At 45.2% G+C, this 17,837-nt stretch overlaps 1 protein-coding gene across 3 annotated transcripts in view; it reads left to right on the forward strand.

The window, feature by feature from the left end:
• The window catches only part of Gint3 (GDI interacting protein 3), a 213,216-nt gene that overhangs the window by 26,447 nt on the left and 168,932 nt on the right, over positions 1 to 17,837 (forward strand). For 2 of the 3 annotated variants that reach the window (XM_037424316.2, XM_037424315.2), the window contains exon 2: positions 12,825 to 13,138. In XM_037424316.2, the coding sequence (XP_037280213.1) occupies positions 12,918 to 13,138 (221 nt within the window). In that variant the 5' untranslated portion in view covers positions 12,825 to 12,917. Of the gene's footprint in view, positions 1 to 12,824; positions 13,139 to 17,837 lie in introns of those variants that run through there. The other variant, XM_075896513.1, reaches the window with a different exon arrangement.

Consider the following 17,837-nt stretch of genomic DNA (forward strand, 5'->3'; position numbering starts at 1 on the left):
CCGGTGCGCATTAACCTATGAACCGCTGTGGGTCGTCCGAATGCGGCCGTTGTGCGCGCACTCACTAGGGGGGGAGTACTGTGGCGACGCAAAGCGGTGCTTCTGTGTGCGGTGCAGAGAGCGCATGCGCCCGCGCGAAAAAGTTATCTTCGAGAGGAGGGTGATAATAAAAGTCAGTTGTTGTTTGGGACGCGAAGTGTTCACTTGCGCAGCTCTGCCGAGCGACGCGTCTCAACAAATTCGGTGCAGTCTGTGTGATTGATGATGTCCTGGCTTGCGGCCGCTCCCTTGAAGGGCATGACGTGTGTCTTCATGAAGTCATCACAAGACTCCCTCAAGCTGAAATTATTTTGAATAAGAACAAATGCAGCTTTCACCAGGCCTAAGTTTTTTTTTCTCGGAGTTAATAGAATCGTGAAGCACCCCACTGGCTTCTTGAAAAGAAAAACGCGTCCTATTTAAAGGAGACATGGCTGTGAACTGCACGGTAAATTATTTCAGCCATGCATGCCGTGTAAAAGCTACAAGTGGATCGCAAAGTTGTTGTCTTCTGAGGTGCCCTCTTTTCAAACGGAGGTCGGTTCTCATTTTCATTGGTGTGAGAGCGTCTGTAATCGGATGTCACGTTTCTGTCATCCGACGTTGCAAAAAGTGATTGGCCAATAGGTGACCTAAATCAAGGATCAGGTGCACTTGTTCCCGTTGACACTGTGCATAATGTTGTGATTAAAAAATAAACTGAAATATGAAAAAGCTTCGTTGCTAGTTTCCGAAAAGATCATCCACTTTTGGCCAACTGTCATCTGCTGAACTCAACACACTAGCATACGTTCGAGTATGCACATGTAAAGGTTTGCTTGGAATTCGAATGCAGCTCACGCCTATGGTTACGCCAAGATATTTTTCAACATAATGTGCCTGATGGACGTTCTGATCCTGGGCAACTCATAACAAATGAATTAACGAGCTTCTGTTAGAATGTTGCAAGCACTGAGACGGAGATCTGCATTTCTAAACAAGGTGATGAAAAGACAGGCCACTGGAATCAGGTTTAAAGTAAAAACACCATGCTCTGTCTTTGAATGTGTGATGTACTGTTAGCATGTCAGCTTCACATTGCAATCTGCATTGGCAGGGTGGATACGAGCCTGTGTTTTAGTCAGAATTACAATTTGACACTTACCGGCATTTTAAAAGCAAGTTAAAACCCTGGCTTTAGGTTAAAATGGGTGTGCCATGCGACAGTCTCGAGCGTACAGTGTGCAGAGTGCCAGCCACACTTGTCCAATAATTATGTATGGCGGTGCAACCGTGACTCTGGGTTTTTCAATACGGAAGCCCAAAAAGAGCACATGCATCATGGCACCTGTGCTTGTACCGACATATGGACGTATGAGCAGATTTATGTGACGCCAATGCTATTGATGCTACACCAGTGGCACCTAGAAAGGTGGATCCACCGCTGCAGAATCAGACACAGAAAGTTTGCAATGTAGCCACCCATACTGCCAACGTATGGCGACAGTGGAGGATTATGCTTAGGGTGCCCTTAGAGTTCAGTTTGTAGGTAAGCTAACAAAAATGCAGGCGATTCAGAATCATATCTCACGGCTTATGAACTAACAAATAATAATGTCAGGGAAAGTATAGGGGATGCTATTAGAAGTAATGTAAGCGTGAGGAAAGAAAAGTTATAATTTGCCACCAGCAGGATACGAATCGGCAACCTTCAAATAACGCATCCGATGCTCTACTACTGAGCTACGATGATGGACATCCCCATGTCTGGTCCCATTCGAACCTGGAGACACAATGTCATCAAGAACTCGTTCAAAGGGGAGGCGAGAAGACGACACCCGGCAGTGGCTAACCCCAGAAAATCCTCAAAAAGAAGTGGGACTACAACCAGAACACCACGCAGGCCCAGTATATACGACCTGGCATTGGCGTCGAGTTGCACCTCTTTGCAGACAAGAGAGAGAGAGAAAAGGCAGGAAAGTTAACTGAGCTTGGCTTGGTTGGCTACATCTTTCGTAAATGCCATTCCCAACCTCATGTGACCCAGCAAAGTTTCAGCGCGTCGTGAGAGCCTGAATGGCAAACGAAGTTGCAAGTTTGGGTCGATCGAATACAAGTGCGCGTTCAAGAAACCCTGCGTATTCTACTGTAGGAGAGTTATGCGGTGAACACAGGAGATGTAGGGAGCGCTGCCTCTCTACCTATAGGGACATTGAGCAACCCTGTGCATGTGTGAGACATTTGTGCTTGTTTGATTGGCTCCAGCACTATCGGTTGGATAGCATACAATGCTAAAGCAGAAAGTGTTGAATCAAAGTTGCCCTCGCCTCTATATAGTGATATGAATGGACAGGATGGCGAAAACAGAGAGTTAATTTGTGGGAATAGCAATAATAAAGCCGGAGAAAGTGACATAGAGAATAACGGATTGCAAATGCACAACTATCTAACTGGTTTGGACACGGATCCATTTGCGGTGATGTCTCGAGTTGCAGCGCACGCTTCCTCAAAGGTCATTAGTTTCTTAGATTTTATGCCAAAGGAAAGTGTGTGGGTGCAGGTCAGGGTCGTTTCGACACTCCCATCTGCTTGTGACCGGAGGGGTATGCTTCACTTTGGATCGCCTGGTTTCTGCCTCATGGATACAGCTTTCGTGAAGCTTCCCGGAGTTTTTTTTGCAGATTCCCAGACACGAGTCTAAAATAACGCGCTTAAAAGGGGCATTTTGTATTGGTTGTGTTTAGTACATGGAGAGATTCTGTCACATGGTTTGGGACGCGATCACCCGAGCCTCAAGTTAATTAATTGGTCACCACCACAGTGTAGGCTTCCATTGTGCAAAATGTTAAGAAGCCCTGAAGAATGTTGATACCTGGTGGATCTCAAGAAAGCTGAGTGTTATCAGTGTTGGTATTGGGTAGAGCGCGTCCCTTTCCACCAGGCAGAAGAGAAATCCAGCAATGCCTGCCGGTTTAACAGCATGGCAAGGTGGAACTAGCCTCTGTGAACTGCTGACTTTTCAGCGATGCGTTCGACCTATGACCAGAGCAACAAGGCAGTGGTGACCAGGCCACGGCAGCTGTGGAGCTGCATGTTGGAACCCAGCAGCCTTTGGTGTGCTGTGGATTCTGGCAACGCCAAAATGCCCTTGTTGTGTGACCTGCTTTGTGCTGTGTGTGTGTGTGTTGTGGTCGACAACCGGTGCGACGGGTACGGACAATCGCTACAGACCGCGTACAAGGGTCACTTCAGGGAGCAGCGGTACTGCAGCCCTTACGTGACCTCTTCGGGCGGCGGCGAACTGTTATGACTGGCAGAGCAAGGACATAGCCCTGCAAAAGACAGTCATTAGTGAGCCCTGCTAACGTGGTCTACGTTCTGCAGCACCACGAGAGTCGTTCTTGTGCACCACATCTAATGCGTATAGGCGTCGAATGAGAAGCGCGTGCACTGACGAGGGTATAAAAAGCACGTCACATGTTCGCTCAGTGCTCTCTCTCTGGCCTTCGCTTGTGCCTGTTGTGTCTCGTGTAAAGGCACATCTCGATGCCTAGTCTATTGAACTGTTGCAAATATGTAAATAAACCCTGTGCTTTGTCATCAAGAAGCCTCGCAAGGGTTCTCCTTCCCCAGCGCCTGGGTGACTGCCTGTAGCCCTCAGTCACATCCTCCTCAGTCACATCAATAGATTGGATCACTTCAGGTATGACATTGTGGCCCTAAAGAGTCGGCGCTGTTGTCTAAAACCATAGTTTGCTGTGTTAATATTCAATCCATATTCCCGTAGCCCCGAGAAAAGTAATATCAAGTGATTGGAAGGCTGTTCAGGAGAAGAACTGGCCACAGTTGTGTAATCAGGCAAGCGGAGACAAAGCGTACGGCATGGGTGACCTCACTGATGAATCTTTGGAAGGTTTGGGTGACATTCCTTGACCAAAAAAAATCCCACAGACATGCTCCTAAAGCCAACGAGCTGGCGGTTTTAAGCGTGACCGATGGCTCATCAGGAATGTATGTGTAGGCTTTGACCAAATCATTTTTTGGTGAAGGCAGGTTTCTAACAAATAAAGTGGTGAAATCATGAATATAAAGAAGTGTACAGTTAGTGATTGGGGTCGATGCACCCATACAATTCGCGATAATTATTACAAGGGCACCAATAGCCTCTGTCACACTTGGTAATATGTGGGAGCTGGCACAACTATCTGCTTGAGAGTGAATGAATAATTCTTGGTTGTAGCATATGATTAAACTCTCTGCACGTCATGGCAAGATAGTCATCAGCAGGATGTCATGGCTTACTGAACACTGGAGGTTCTGTTGGGACCTTGTGGCCCACTGGTGCTCTCAAATTGTTGGGCTCGTCAGTTCCAAGTAATCGGATAAAAATTTAGACAAGTGAGCATGCTTCTGAGCCGTTCAAATTGGGGCCAACACAGGTAAGAGGATGCCTCGCACAGACAAGCTGATAGGGCACAAGCAACACGAGCAGGTGACCTTGTTCAGGCCAAGGTTCCTAAGAACGGCTGCTTCAAGTATGCCAAAGCACTCATCAGCAAAGATCGATATCTATCGAAATGTGAGGTGTAGTCTGAATTTGATGGTGGGGGAGCGTTGTCCATATGTGGCAATTGCAGACCTGTTCACTAGTTGTAATGATGCAGTTGTCTCAGCATGTTGCCAATCTAGACATGAGCCGCGAACAACACTCGCCTCAGCACCACTGTCAAAGATGAAACCACAACCTCTGATTGTCTGATATGTAGGAAAGATGGCAGTATGTTGCTGTGACATCACGTAAAGCACTCACTATTATTAGTGACTCGTGTTTGTGTTTTCTTGACATTAACCGAGTTCACCGAATTTCTTGGAAATGGCGCTAAAACAGGCGTGGTACACACAGTAGCCGTCACAGCTGTTGCATGAACAATAGTGGGAGCACGAACTTGTGCTCCCAAGGGGAATAACAAGCTGCTGAAGTCCGCATCACAACGATGGAGGCAGTTCATTTTCTCTGCTGCCCTTTGTAGTCTAGGGGGTTGTCGTTTGTGTTCCGTCCGTCATGTGCTTTTGCACTGTAGTGTGCCCAAGTAATGTACAAAAACAAAACAAAAGAAGGCTGATTCCCCTGTCATAGGAATCAGTAAAACACAAAAGTGACACATGTCATCACAGAAGAGCTTGATTGCTTATAGTGCATTGATATATGAGAGCGTGTAGAATCTCTATTGTTTCACAGATATAGTGACACTTGATGTGGACGCACCCACATTGCTACCTATTGGCTCATCTCCACACCGGCAACTAATGCCTACAATCATTATTTTACCCTTGCGGCAGTTGAATTATCGTACATCTGGACAATGTATATAGTGAAGCCGGTGCAGAAATGGTATCAACAAGCACATGATGAACACTGATACTCTCTATGCACTCTTCTTAGCATCCGGGGAAAAAAAGAAGAGAAACACCACGAGGGTCTTCTCTTCCCTCTAGCAGCACGTCCTTTCTCCTGGCCGTTTCTCATGGGGCGAGAGGCGGGGGACGTGGTGCGGGAGCCAGGCTAACGTCTAACATCTATTTTTAATATGGATAGATGCTATGAGGGAGGTCTGAGTGAAACCCTTCACCTCGTGGTGTCTTAAAGCGTTGAAGAACTTGCACTCTTAGAGGAGATGCACCAAAGGTCATGGAAATTACAAAAGTGCTGTGCCCTGAGCTCATTGAGAGGACTTCACTTCACTTTATTTTTCTTAAAGACCTTGCAGGGAGGTATTACATAAGGAATTGGGTTAACATAATAGTGGCTACATACAAAACAGTGGTTACATACATTTACAAGATAGTGACTACAATGCACGTACTGTATAGTGGCTACAATACACTTATTGAGACATAACAAGTTTTATTTTTTCGGAAAATGAGGATAAGCAGATAGTTTCGACGATATCGCGGGGCAGGCCGTTCCAGTCAGCTGATGATCGATAAAAGAAAGATTCAGAAAAAGTCGTAGTGTGCTGTGGGGACGAGTAACTTGTAAATGGTGCCCTGTGCGCAGAGATGTGCGCGGTGGCGGGGCCAGAATATATGGGGCATGATGAAGTGAGCTGTAAAAGAACTTGTGAAAAAGGATTATTGAAACGATGCGGCGCCGGGACGATAGCGTGTTCAAGCCAGACTGAATTTTTTGTTGTGATACGCTGGTATAATAAGAATAAGATGATTGAAAGAACCTTACTGCGCGGTTCTGAATGGTTTCTAGGACATTGATAAGGTATGTTTGATGAGGTGGCCAAATGGGGGAAGCGTATTCTAGCTTCAGGAGTACGAGTGACTTATATGCTAGAAGTTTTACATGACGTGGTGCATGGCGGAGATGGCGTTTTAGGAATCCAAGGGTTTGGTTGGCCGAGGCCGTAACGCTTGCTATATGAGTTGACCAATTTAAGTTATGTGAAAGGGTGATACGAAGGTACTTAAATGTACCTACTCTTTCTAATGAAGTGTTAGCAATAGTGTAGGGTGTGCGTAATGGCTGTAGGCGGCGAGTAAAACTTGTTACCCTGCATTTGTTGGGGTTCAGGGTCATCAACCATTCGTTGCACCAATCTTTAACATTGTTAAGATCGTCTTGTAAAAGAGAGTGATCGGCATTGTTAGTGATTGGACGGTAGATTACACAATCGTCAGCGAACATTCGGATTTGAGAGGCAACATGCAGAAAGAGGTCATTAATATAAATAAGAAATAGCAGTGGACCTAAGACGCTACCTTGCAGGACGCCAGATGTTACAGGGAGGGGGCCGGAAATGGAATTATTGACATGTACTGACTGCGATCGGCTAGTAAGGAATTCATTAATCCAATGAAAAATGTTGGGATGCAAGCTCAACTGTGAGAGTTCAAGTAATAGCCGTTGGTGGGGTAACTTATCAAATGCTTTTGCATAATCAAGAAAAATGGCATCGACCTGTTTGTTAGTATCGAGGTTGGTATGTAAGTCATGGATGAACATGGCAAGTTGTGTTTCACATGAGAGGCCCTTGCGGAGTCCATGTTGAGTTGTGTGAAAAAAGTTGTTGGTGTCAAGAAACTGCATGATATGTGTGTAGATGACGTGCTCCATTATTTTGCAGGGTACACTGGTCAGGGAAATCGGTCGGTAGTTAAGAGGAGATGTTTTGATGCCCGATTTATAAATTGGAACGATCTGCGCTTCTTTACAGGCGAGAGGGATGCTACCGGAAGAAAGAGACTGCGTGAAGATTAATCTGAGATAGGCTGTGCAGATGTTCTTGGTGTTTTTTAACACTTTCGAATTGATATCATCTGCCCCAGATGCCGATGAAAGTATAAGCTTTTCAATTATGGCTATTATTCCTTCCTCGCTGAAATCGATGGCTGACATAACATCCTGGACGGGGGGGGGGGGGGGGGGGGGGAGTACAGGTAGAGGAGCATCAGGTTCAGTGGTGAATACAGATGAAAAAGCAAGATTAAATACCTCAGCATGTTTTTGTTCAGGAATCGTAATGTCATTATGGTCGGTAATGATAACAGCAGAAGGTGGCTTGGGATTCAGAATTTGCCATTTGCCAGAATTTTTTAGGATTGCTTTCCAGTACACAAGGTAAGGTATCATAAAAGAAGGAGTGCTTGTCACGACGCATAGCCGATAATTAAACTTTCTCAGCTACGTAATATTTTTCCCAGGCCACAGCACAATTTTTTTCCTTGCCAAGCGGAAAAGGCGTTTTTTCTTATTTTCTAGAGATTTCAATTTCCTGGTAAACTAACGCTTGTTGTGGTTGGCTTGTACCGATATAACTGGGATATGGTTTTTACTGAGTTCAGTAAACTTTTGTTGGAAGATCAACCAGTTTTCTTGTACTGTGTGGCAATGAAAATCGGTGCAAAAAGTCGGGTAATAAGCGATAAGCTCGTTGTTTATGGCATCGCAGTTACCTTTACTATATAAGCGTATTGTTTTATTCCACAATTCTTGTCTTGGCAAGGTAAAGCTGAAGACTACGTGGATTATTTTATGGTCACTAATTTCACGGAAATAAGACATCGAAGAGAGGCTATTTGGGCTATTGGTTAGTATCATATCTAAAACGCTGGCCGAATCCTGCGTGACGCATGTTGGTTGCAACACAACCTGACTTAAATTGAAGTTAAAGCAAAGATCGAGGAACTCGTTTTCATTTTTGCTCGGTGACGAAGGCGGATTTCCAGCCCAGTTTATGAGAGGGAAGTTAAAATCCCCGAATGACAATACCTGAGCGTTAGTATATTTTGTCGTGAGTCTGTCCAGGACGCAGCTAAGCTTCTCAATAAAGCCTTTATCTGTTCGCGGTGGGCTGTAGCATACACCAAGTAAAATGGTATGAGGAGGGGAGCGAAAGAGTAGCCATAATATTTCAAGGTCACTGGGCGTATGAACAATGGTGCAAGGCAAGGTAATACTGACGGCATTGAGCACACCACCACCTCTAGAGTTTTGGCGATCTTTGCAAAAAATCTGAAAACCAGGTAGGTCATCCATGACCTCAGTGTCAGATACATCAGCAGTAAGCCATGTTTCAGTAAGTATTAACAAATTACATCCAGATGAGAGAACAATATTAGATACGATGTCGCGCTTAGGAAGAAAACTCCGTATATTAGTAAAAATTGCTGAAATAGTAGTGCTTGAGCGCATTGCTTTCGGGCGCTGAGTTGGCTGGCGGTGATGTAGCAATGGCTATCTAATTTCTTTAACACGTTTCTCAGCGTCGTCGTACACGTACTTCGTGGATCTTATAAACAAGGTTTTATAACGTAGAGAAAAGGCGACAGCTTTTTTCTTTGCAAATGCAAGAAGGTGTTTCCTGGCATTTTGTACGGCGCGGGAGTAGTCCTGACCAATTCTGTAGTTACTGCCTTTTAGCTTGCGTCTATTAGACAGGATTTTTTCTTTGGTTTTGTAGCGAGCAAAATTCGCAATTATGGGGCGGTTATGGTTAGTAGAGTGGCGGCCAAGTCGATGCGCACGCTCAATATCTTCGGGAACTACGGGTAAACCGAGGTGATCTGAGCAAAAGCGAATAAGCTTTTCTTCTATCTGTGGGGCAGATTCTGAGGCACCTGGGTCGGGAATACCGAAGAAGATTAGGTTGTTGTGGCGGGCTCGATTTTCTGCGTCATCGATCCGCGATTCTATGTCTGAGATTACACGGGTTGTCTCGGTGGCAGCAGATGTGATGGTTGCGACCTGTTGTTGCAGTGGTTCAATGTGTTGACAGTGGCTCTCAATGGTATTCATTCTTCTGCTAAGTTCTGCTATAGTACTGTTAGTTTCGGCAAGTTTCCTTTTTAGACCCTTCAGTTCGGCTATTAGCTGCGATTGCCCTGCTGAGAGTTTTTTCAATTCAGCTAATATAGAGTTGGATTCCGGGCCGGGGTTAGTTTCAATGTCGCCCGACAGTAAGAGAACGGTACGCGAGACATCGATACACTGCTCAATAATCGATAATAGACACTGGGGGCTCGGCAGCAGCACCAAAAACAAGTTGCTCGATTTCTTGGAGTAAAGACTCAAAGGCTGACTAACCTGCATGTTGAAAAGTAGCAGTTTAGGCGACTGTCTCGTGGCACAGCCGCCGAGCCCACAGGTGGGCGCGCCAGGGTGTTGTTCTTTTATAGTCGATGTGGCCATTGATGTTGCCGACGTAGGCTTCTCCCAGGTGGCAACGGTTGCAAAATTCGTGTCAGTTGGCGTTGGCAGAAGTGCAGGGGTAATTAGCTTATCAGCTGGAAGAGTGCTCGAGATGCGGCCAAAGAATGGTTGCGCACAAGCAGGAGGTGGGTGCGAGATGGCTGTGGTAGCGGGCAGAGCTGCGCAGATCACTGCGACGGCAAAGACCTGCATGTTGAAAAGTAGCAGTTTAGGCGACTGTCTCGTGGCACAGCCGCCGAGCCCACCGGCGGCTGTGCCATGGACACACATTGCTTCACTCTTCTGCATCCAGAAGGTGATGCTACCCCACGAAAATAGAGCACAGTGAAAGTGTGATATAAAAGGTGTGTTCGTGTAGCCTCCTTCAAATGTTTGGCACTGGCACTGTGGATTAAATACCCGCCAGCCATCGTCACGGACCAAGTGGTCATGGGTTCGACTTGTGTTAGCACACCCCTTTCTTCCTGCTTTTAATTTCTTTGCAATATGATGGTTTTCATTTTTCAGACGTATTTTTGTGAGAGAAATATACCATGATAGTATTTTTGGACCCCCGGCATAAAATACTTCAGTGTTAAAAGCCCGAGTCACCACTGTGATCATGGTGGTCACTGGTGGAATAGTGGGGCCGGTGCTAGAGTAATCGCCAATATGATCAGTGAGCTTCGCTATCTTCTCTGATGGCATCTCACCTGTAGCAGCCAACAAAGACAGGAACAAGGTTCTCGAGCAGTTCTTGCAAAACAAGTGAAAGCAGCGTATGGCATGCTGAGTATGGCACGCTGTCCTCGAGTGGCTGGCACATGAGGTGCAGCATTTGCAACGGTTGTCTGTCCCCGAGCCCTTTTAGTACTGAAGATTTTCTTCTGGTGCTTTATAACTGTGTTTTGCATTGGCATAATCGCTTTATTCGTATGCATGTGGAACACTCAAAGCGTCGTCAATATAGTCCACAACTTTTTGGGCAGCATATTTTGTCCATAATAATTTGCCAAAATGGTGGCAGCTATATGTTGGAAACCGTTTCCATGATTATAAAAAGGGCTTGATTCTTGTTTCCGGCTATTGAATCCAGTACTGTCCTTTATTTGCGCACAGCAGTTTACCTTGAAATGTGAACTCACCCAGCTGCATGTTTTACTGAATTCAATTGCTGTGGTTGCTGTCATGCTCATGTTAGCAGCCATCACATCCGGGTCACCAAGCTGTAGGCATGCAAGATACGTCATTTTTTTTAATGCGTCAATTTTTTGGGCTTGTTATATCTATTTTTTGACAGTGTCCATCATAGCTGACTTGCTCGCCTATGCGTGTTAACACATATCGCATCTCTACAGCACATAACTGTTGCTTCTACAAATTGGTTAGCATTTTTTGATTACCGCGCATGGTGTGACTTATGCCAATACATGTTTGTCTTAACCACAATCTCAACTTGGCATAAAGGCCACTGTGGTCTAGTGGTTATGGTGCACAAGTTGTGGCATTGAGTTTCGGCTGTGGAGAATACTTGACACCCTTTGGTTTAGCTGCATCTTAAAAAACGCCAGGACTCTCCATTGCTGCATCTCGCATAATCATATCCTGGGGATATTCAACTCCATCAGTTATTGTTATTATTTTTGGCACAACAGCGTCATTATTGGCTTGACGTGCTGGGGCAAGCTCATGCAATGCGACTGCATGGGTAGCGCAGCACCTAAATGTATGTAATTTATGTTTTTAGGTATTGCAGTGTCATATTTGTCGGAACTTTTGTGCGTCATTCCATAGGAGAGAATTAAAACAGTGTAAACATGCAAGCCTTCATGATTCCTGGAAGAAATCTCGGGGGTTGCTGACAAAGCTACGTGGTGTGCTGCACATGGTCTTCACTCTTAGTGTGGGTTTCCAAGCAGAGAAGACATACACACCCCAATATAACGAAATATAGGTTATGACCAAGTAAATGAAAAATACTATTGGAATAGATTTATTGTACGATTATATTAAATTTTTGGATATAATCAACTTATTTTTCTCTAAGATGCAACTTTGTTATAATGAGGTTTGAGTGTGTTGTTCTTATGTGCAAGTATGCTTGAGCAACACCAGACACTTGCGATTCTCAAACTTCGATTACTCAGTGTATTGCAGTGAAACTGTGGGTTGAGCTCTATGCAAAAAGTCATACACAACGACTGCTATTTCTTAGAATTGTACTTTGTCTTTCACGTGTTGTAAGTTTATCTCTGAAGCAGGGAGATTTCGTGAACTAGGAATGTGAGGTGTGTCAGTGTGTTTGAGTGGTTGGTGCATGCCAGAAGAACAGTGCTGAGTTTATGATGAAAGTGTCATTAACAGCTGCTCGTGGTGGGTAAGTTGATCTTGTAAACTTGTATGGTTTAATGTGCTACTTAGAATCGGAGGAAGGAGCAGAAATATTGGAACTTGTTGGACGCTGAGAAGAGAGCTACTGATCTTGTAAAAAGCTTGAATCAAAGAGGCAAGAGCACTTGAAAGATCGATAAGACTCTCTGTACTGTGGCGAGGAATGGAGTCTCTGAAAGAGCAGAATGGCAAGTGAAATGGCTGTTCTTTTTGTGGATGAACGGGAGTTACTGTTTTTTCCAACAGTATTTTACATTATAAGAATCCTGACGTAGTATGCCAGTATGGCTTTCAGTTTATGTAGGTGCACTGCTTTTTTACCACTCAAGGGCTCACTTAGAGTTTTCTTGGCAGGCTTGCTGTTCAGTGAATAAGGTTAGAATTATAGGAAAAACGTGTAATTTACAAAAATTAAATTGGTAGACATACTGCTTGTAGAGAAAAGAAGCAAAAGTATGAAAACTTGAAATGCAGCACTGGAAATAAAAATCCCTATTATAAACAGTACCGAGCTGCTGCAGCTGTCTGCTAATAACTGTGCTTTTTTTTTTTTTGTCGATACCACACTGCATAACATTAGCAGTGAGGCTGTTTGGGCTAGTTAGTTTTATGCGTCAAGACAAGTGCTTGTCCTGTTGTCTCTTAGCGCTGTGCCACAGATTGAAACATGCATGATGCAGTCGTCACAGCTCCTCAGTGTGTCTTATGTGTGCAGCCACCTCAAGCAGCCAGCTTGAGGAGTTCCAGAAGGAGGCTAGCTCGCTGGAGCTGCCGGAAGAGCACTCTCCTCGCATCTGAGTGCCTCCACATGGCAGCTATTCGGGACTTCTTCAAGAAGCGAAAGGCCGAAATCAAGTTCAAGCAGGCTGGCCCCGGCAGGCGACTGAATGCTGACGATACACCGCGAATGCATGGCCCCGCACCAGGACAGAGCCAGCCACGAAGACCTCCGTCAGAAGGCGCACAGCGAGCGGCCGCAGCCGCCCTCGCACGCCTGGAGCAGAAACAGGTCAAGACTCATCCTAACTGGTCAGTACCTTCTCATAGAGTCTACGAGGATGACAATGCAGCTAATTACAAAAACAAAGTGTGTGCCTGCCAGTCAAAGGTCACTCACAAATAAAGTTCAAGGACTCGAAGTAGAGGTTGAATAATTTATAACTGCTTAGAAAGTGAAAGGTGTTTCAAAAAGCATATTTTTTTTTTAAGCGTCACTGTGATAGTGGCGTTTGCAGAGCAGTCAATGTCATCCTCATCTGCGTCTGCTGCTTCTCCCCAGCTCTGTCCAGATAGATGCTTCCCCTACAAGGTTTGTCTCGTTTCCGAAGAACCATAACAGAATGGAACGAATTGCTGCTACTAACACGAGAAAGCACCACTGCAGATGAATTTCAGAATAACCTTGCATGAAATTAAGGAAATGTACGCATGTTTTCATGCTTTATTTGTGGATGTCTGAAATTATTTTTAAGCATTCTGTCTTTACTTTTGTATTGTTTCGTTCATGTATGTACCGAGTATTCTCCTTATGTCTGGCTGTGTATCCTTGTACGTAGTGCTCAGTAATGGTTTGCACTACTGCTTGCGGACATCGCATATATGGTGTAGTTAAATTTTATCAACCTACAAACAGACTATTTCTTTGTGTACGCCTACATTTGTTTTTTCTTTATTGTTATAAGTGCCTTTTGTTATTTATTATGTAATGTATGTTTTGTAAATAGCTACTTTTGAACCACCCTGTAACGGCCGACAGGCCAACAGTATGGGTAAATAAATAAAAAAGTAATACATTCCCAGCTTGGAAACCTATGGCTTGGGAACCAGCTGACTCTAGTGATCCTTCATGTGTAAGTGCTCTGTGGCACACCTTGTGAACTTGGTGGGAATCATTGCAGAAAACCTGCAGGAGAAGCAGAAAATCAGAATGTGAAACAGCGAGTGTTTTTTGCTGCAGTGCACAGAGATTTGCATTTTCAAACCAAATTTGGCTTAATACAGCTGTGAAAATGATGTCACTGAAAATAGTGATATGTAGTAATTTGTTTTTCAGTAGGCATAATATGGAGCTCACTACAGGTTCAAGGGCCAAAGGCAACAGCCTGACAAAAGCCCCCATTCGTCAGCAGTTCCTGACAGCACAGAAACTTCAACATGAGCACGCTGCAAAAAATGGCAATGTATTGCTTTCTGAGTAATGGGCAACAAGCAACTTTAGTGGTGGAAGTACTGTTCCAATTGCTCCCAACTGCTCTTAAAGAGAAACGCTGCTCCATGCTGGTTCAAAGTGCACTATTTGCTAGTAAGTGCTCCAAACCTGCTCCAAAATGGTGTTGGCAAACTAAAAAGAATGAAGTTGAACCATGGGACCATTCAGCGAGTCTAAATAAAAATAAAACAAGCTGTATACTGTCATATCTAGTATACAGCTCGTATAGTAGCTGTATACTAGAATATTCAGAATGCTACATGTACTAGCATTTTCTATATATACCTGTATAATATCTGTATACTAGAATATTCATAATGCTACATGTACTAGCATTTTGTATATATATCTGATATACAGTTGAACCCCACTACAATGAACACCGCTTCAAGGAAATTTCCGCTACAACGAAAAATTCAGTTTCTCATCAGCAGACCATGAGAGTCAATAGATAAATATTGTTGCCACAATGAACACTTTTTCTTCTGCCGTCCCGCTTCAACGAAATTTCACGATGCGATTGCAGGCTCAGATATTTATTGCTTTACAGTAAACACAACCTTTAACATTTTGATGCATTTTCAGAATCTGAAAATAGTTGACGAAGTTTAAAACACAAAGTCTAAACATGCACCCCCAGAAACCGCCGCTATTCAGCAAGCATGGGCACCGCCATTGCTCGATTGCGGTGGCAAGGAGACTGTCTTGCTTTTGCCTGTGGATTGCTTAAGATCCGCAGGTGATCCGAAGCTGAAGCTCAGGCGCTCAGTTTATGGTTTCCTTCACGCAGCTGGTTGGTGCAAGCGCAGAACGATGCCTTTTCTGACGCCAGTGCTTATCATTTTGTTCGCGCCTGGCCACTGGGGTAACTAATCAGAGCGGCTGTTCCTTTGTATTATCACTAAAATCGGGTATCCACAAGTGCCCCGTCGCAGTGGTCTAGCTGCTAAGGTCGCGGGTTTCTATCCCACAACCCGCAGGTCGCGGGATCAAATCCTGGCTGCGGCTGCTACATTTTCGATGGAGGCGAAATTTTCGGAGCCCTCCACTACGACATCTCTCATAATCATATGGTGGTTTCGGGACATTAAACGCCATATATCAATCAATCAATCAAAGCTATCCGCAAGTGGTGTATAATAAGAATGGCATAGAATAAGGCAAAAGTCACAGCTCACGATAGATACCCTGCCTCCGTCTCGGCGTTGTCGGATACACTTTGACGCCGGACATCTGCTGGTGGTAAATGTGTTAACGCAACTGTTTGGTTCATTAACTAAAAGCGTTTGTAGGGGTTGTTTCAGCATGCTTTTCACCAATCCCACGAGGCTGCCCCCAGACCTCTGGGACTGTGCATATGGTCACATGCACACTCCCAGAGGCTTCTCGGAGCTTACGCATCCCATCCTCTAACTTTCTCTGAAGGTTCTGATCCTTGCCCTTCAACACATCCTTGAGCCCAGCATGAATAATGACGAGATTATCGCCCTCCATGCTGTTTTTTACAACATCCTGAGCTTTGGTCAGTGCATCCACCATGCTCTTCCCTGACTGTGCCTCCACCCTGACTCTCCCATCTTCCTTCACTGTCTTGAAGACGCCATCCCTAACCCTGGCCACGTTAGAGTCCCCCACCACTAGGACCCTTCTACGCTCCAATTGCTGGCTTCCTGTTTGTGATGGCGCCCTGTTTGCTTCACCTGTTTCTATCTCTGCCGTCTGTCCTATGTTTCTGCCCTGCTTGAAGACTGCTGTGCCACCGAGCTGTATGTTCTCGGAGCCTCCGTGCTGTGGCCAGACACTGCGGCCCTCTGACCTCCCTTCTCGCCTGTTCCTTCCCGCCTTTCGTCTCACACCGCTCGGGGCCGGAGCAAAGCGCCATTAGTTCCTTTACCGGCTGCTCTAGCTCGGTCCGCCCTTCCCGTTCTTTTCGAAGGTCGCCCTTCATTTGCTCTAATAGGCTGGTGGTAGCCTCCTCCCGCTCACGCGACGCTCCTAGCTGTTTTTGGAGTTCTATCCTCTGCTCCCGTTCTGCCCTAAGCTCCCCCTGAAGCGCCTTGATGCTAGCCTCCATGTGCTGCACGGCCGCCTTCAGCGCCTCGCACAGCCTGCACATGAAGCTCGCCTTCTGTGCGTTGGCTTAACTGGTGAATGCTGTTTCATCTAAGTAGCACCAGCGCTTGCATTCTTCGCACTGCACCAGCTCACTCTTGCTCGTGGTTTTCCTAGCCTCCTTAGCCATCGCCCGCCCGCCGTTTGTGCAAAGCGCTATCGCGTGGACAACACCAGAAGCCTAACCGGCCGAGTGCTTCTTATTGCAGAAAAATCCAAGAGATGGCGCTCACCAACGCAGCCGCAAACTTAGCAGGATGAGCATGATCTATAAAGGAAAGGGGGACAAAGATGACATAAACAACTATCGTCCTATAACAGTGACATCAGTATTCTACAGGCTGGCGATGCAGAATATAAACGAAAGCCTTCAGGCATGGATAGAGGATGAGGGAGTGCTGGGGGAACTGCAGAATGGGTTTCAGAAACAATCTGTTCTCACTGACGCAGTGCATCGAAATAGCAGAAAAGGAACTCGGGCCTCTGTGGCTAGCATTTTTGGATATCAAGGGAGCGTACGATAAGGTGGTTCAAGGGGACTTGTGGGGAATACTAGACACACTGGGTGTGGAAGATGGAGTCACTAATCTTTTAAAGGAAATCTATAAAAGTAACAAGGTAGTTATAAAGTGGGAAAAACAGGTAACCAAGACCACAGAGGTGAAACGGGGACTTTGGCAGGGGTGTCCTCTGTCACCCTTGTTATTCACGATGTAACTACAAGGATTAGAGGCCAAATTAGAGGGATGTGGACTTGGCTTCAACCTCTCTTTAGTCAAACAAGAAAAACTCATTGATCAGGCACTACCAGCATTAATGTACGCAGATGATATAGTGCTAATGGCCGACAACAAAGAAGATTTGCAGAGATTGATGGACATTTGCGGTAATGAGGGAGATAGGTTAGGTTTTAGATTCAGTAAGGAAAAATCAGCAGTCATGATTTTTAATGATAACGAAGGTAGTGAGCTTAGAATACAGGAAGTCATGCTAGAGATAACAGATAAATACAAATATCTGGGCGTATGGATAAGCAATGGGACCGAGTACCTAAGGGAACACGAAATATACATGACGACTGAAGGTAACAGGAATGCAGTAGTGATGAAAAATAGGGCACTGTGGAATTACAATAGGTATGATGTTGTGAGAGGAATATGGAAAGGGGCCATGGTTCCTGAACTGACGTTCGGCAATGCGGTCTAGTGCATTAGATCAGAAGTTCAAGCAAGATTAGAAATTAAGCAGCATGGAATAGGTAGGCTTGCTTTTAGGAGCTCACGGGAATACACCAAATCGGGGAGTACAAGGTGATATGGGATGGACATCATTTGAGGGCAGGGAAGCTAGTAGCAAGATAAAATTTGAGAAGCGATTGAGAGAAATGGGGGAGGAGCGTTGGGCTAG

The sequence above is a fragment of the Rhipicephalus microplus genome, chromosome 5, assembly GCF_043290135.1.
Source record: "Rhipicephalus microplus isolate Deutch F79 chromosome 5, USDA_Rmic, whole genome shotgun sequence".
NCBI lineage: Eukaryota > Metazoa > Arthropoda > Arachnida > Ixodida > Ixodidae > Rhipicephalus > Rhipicephalus microplus.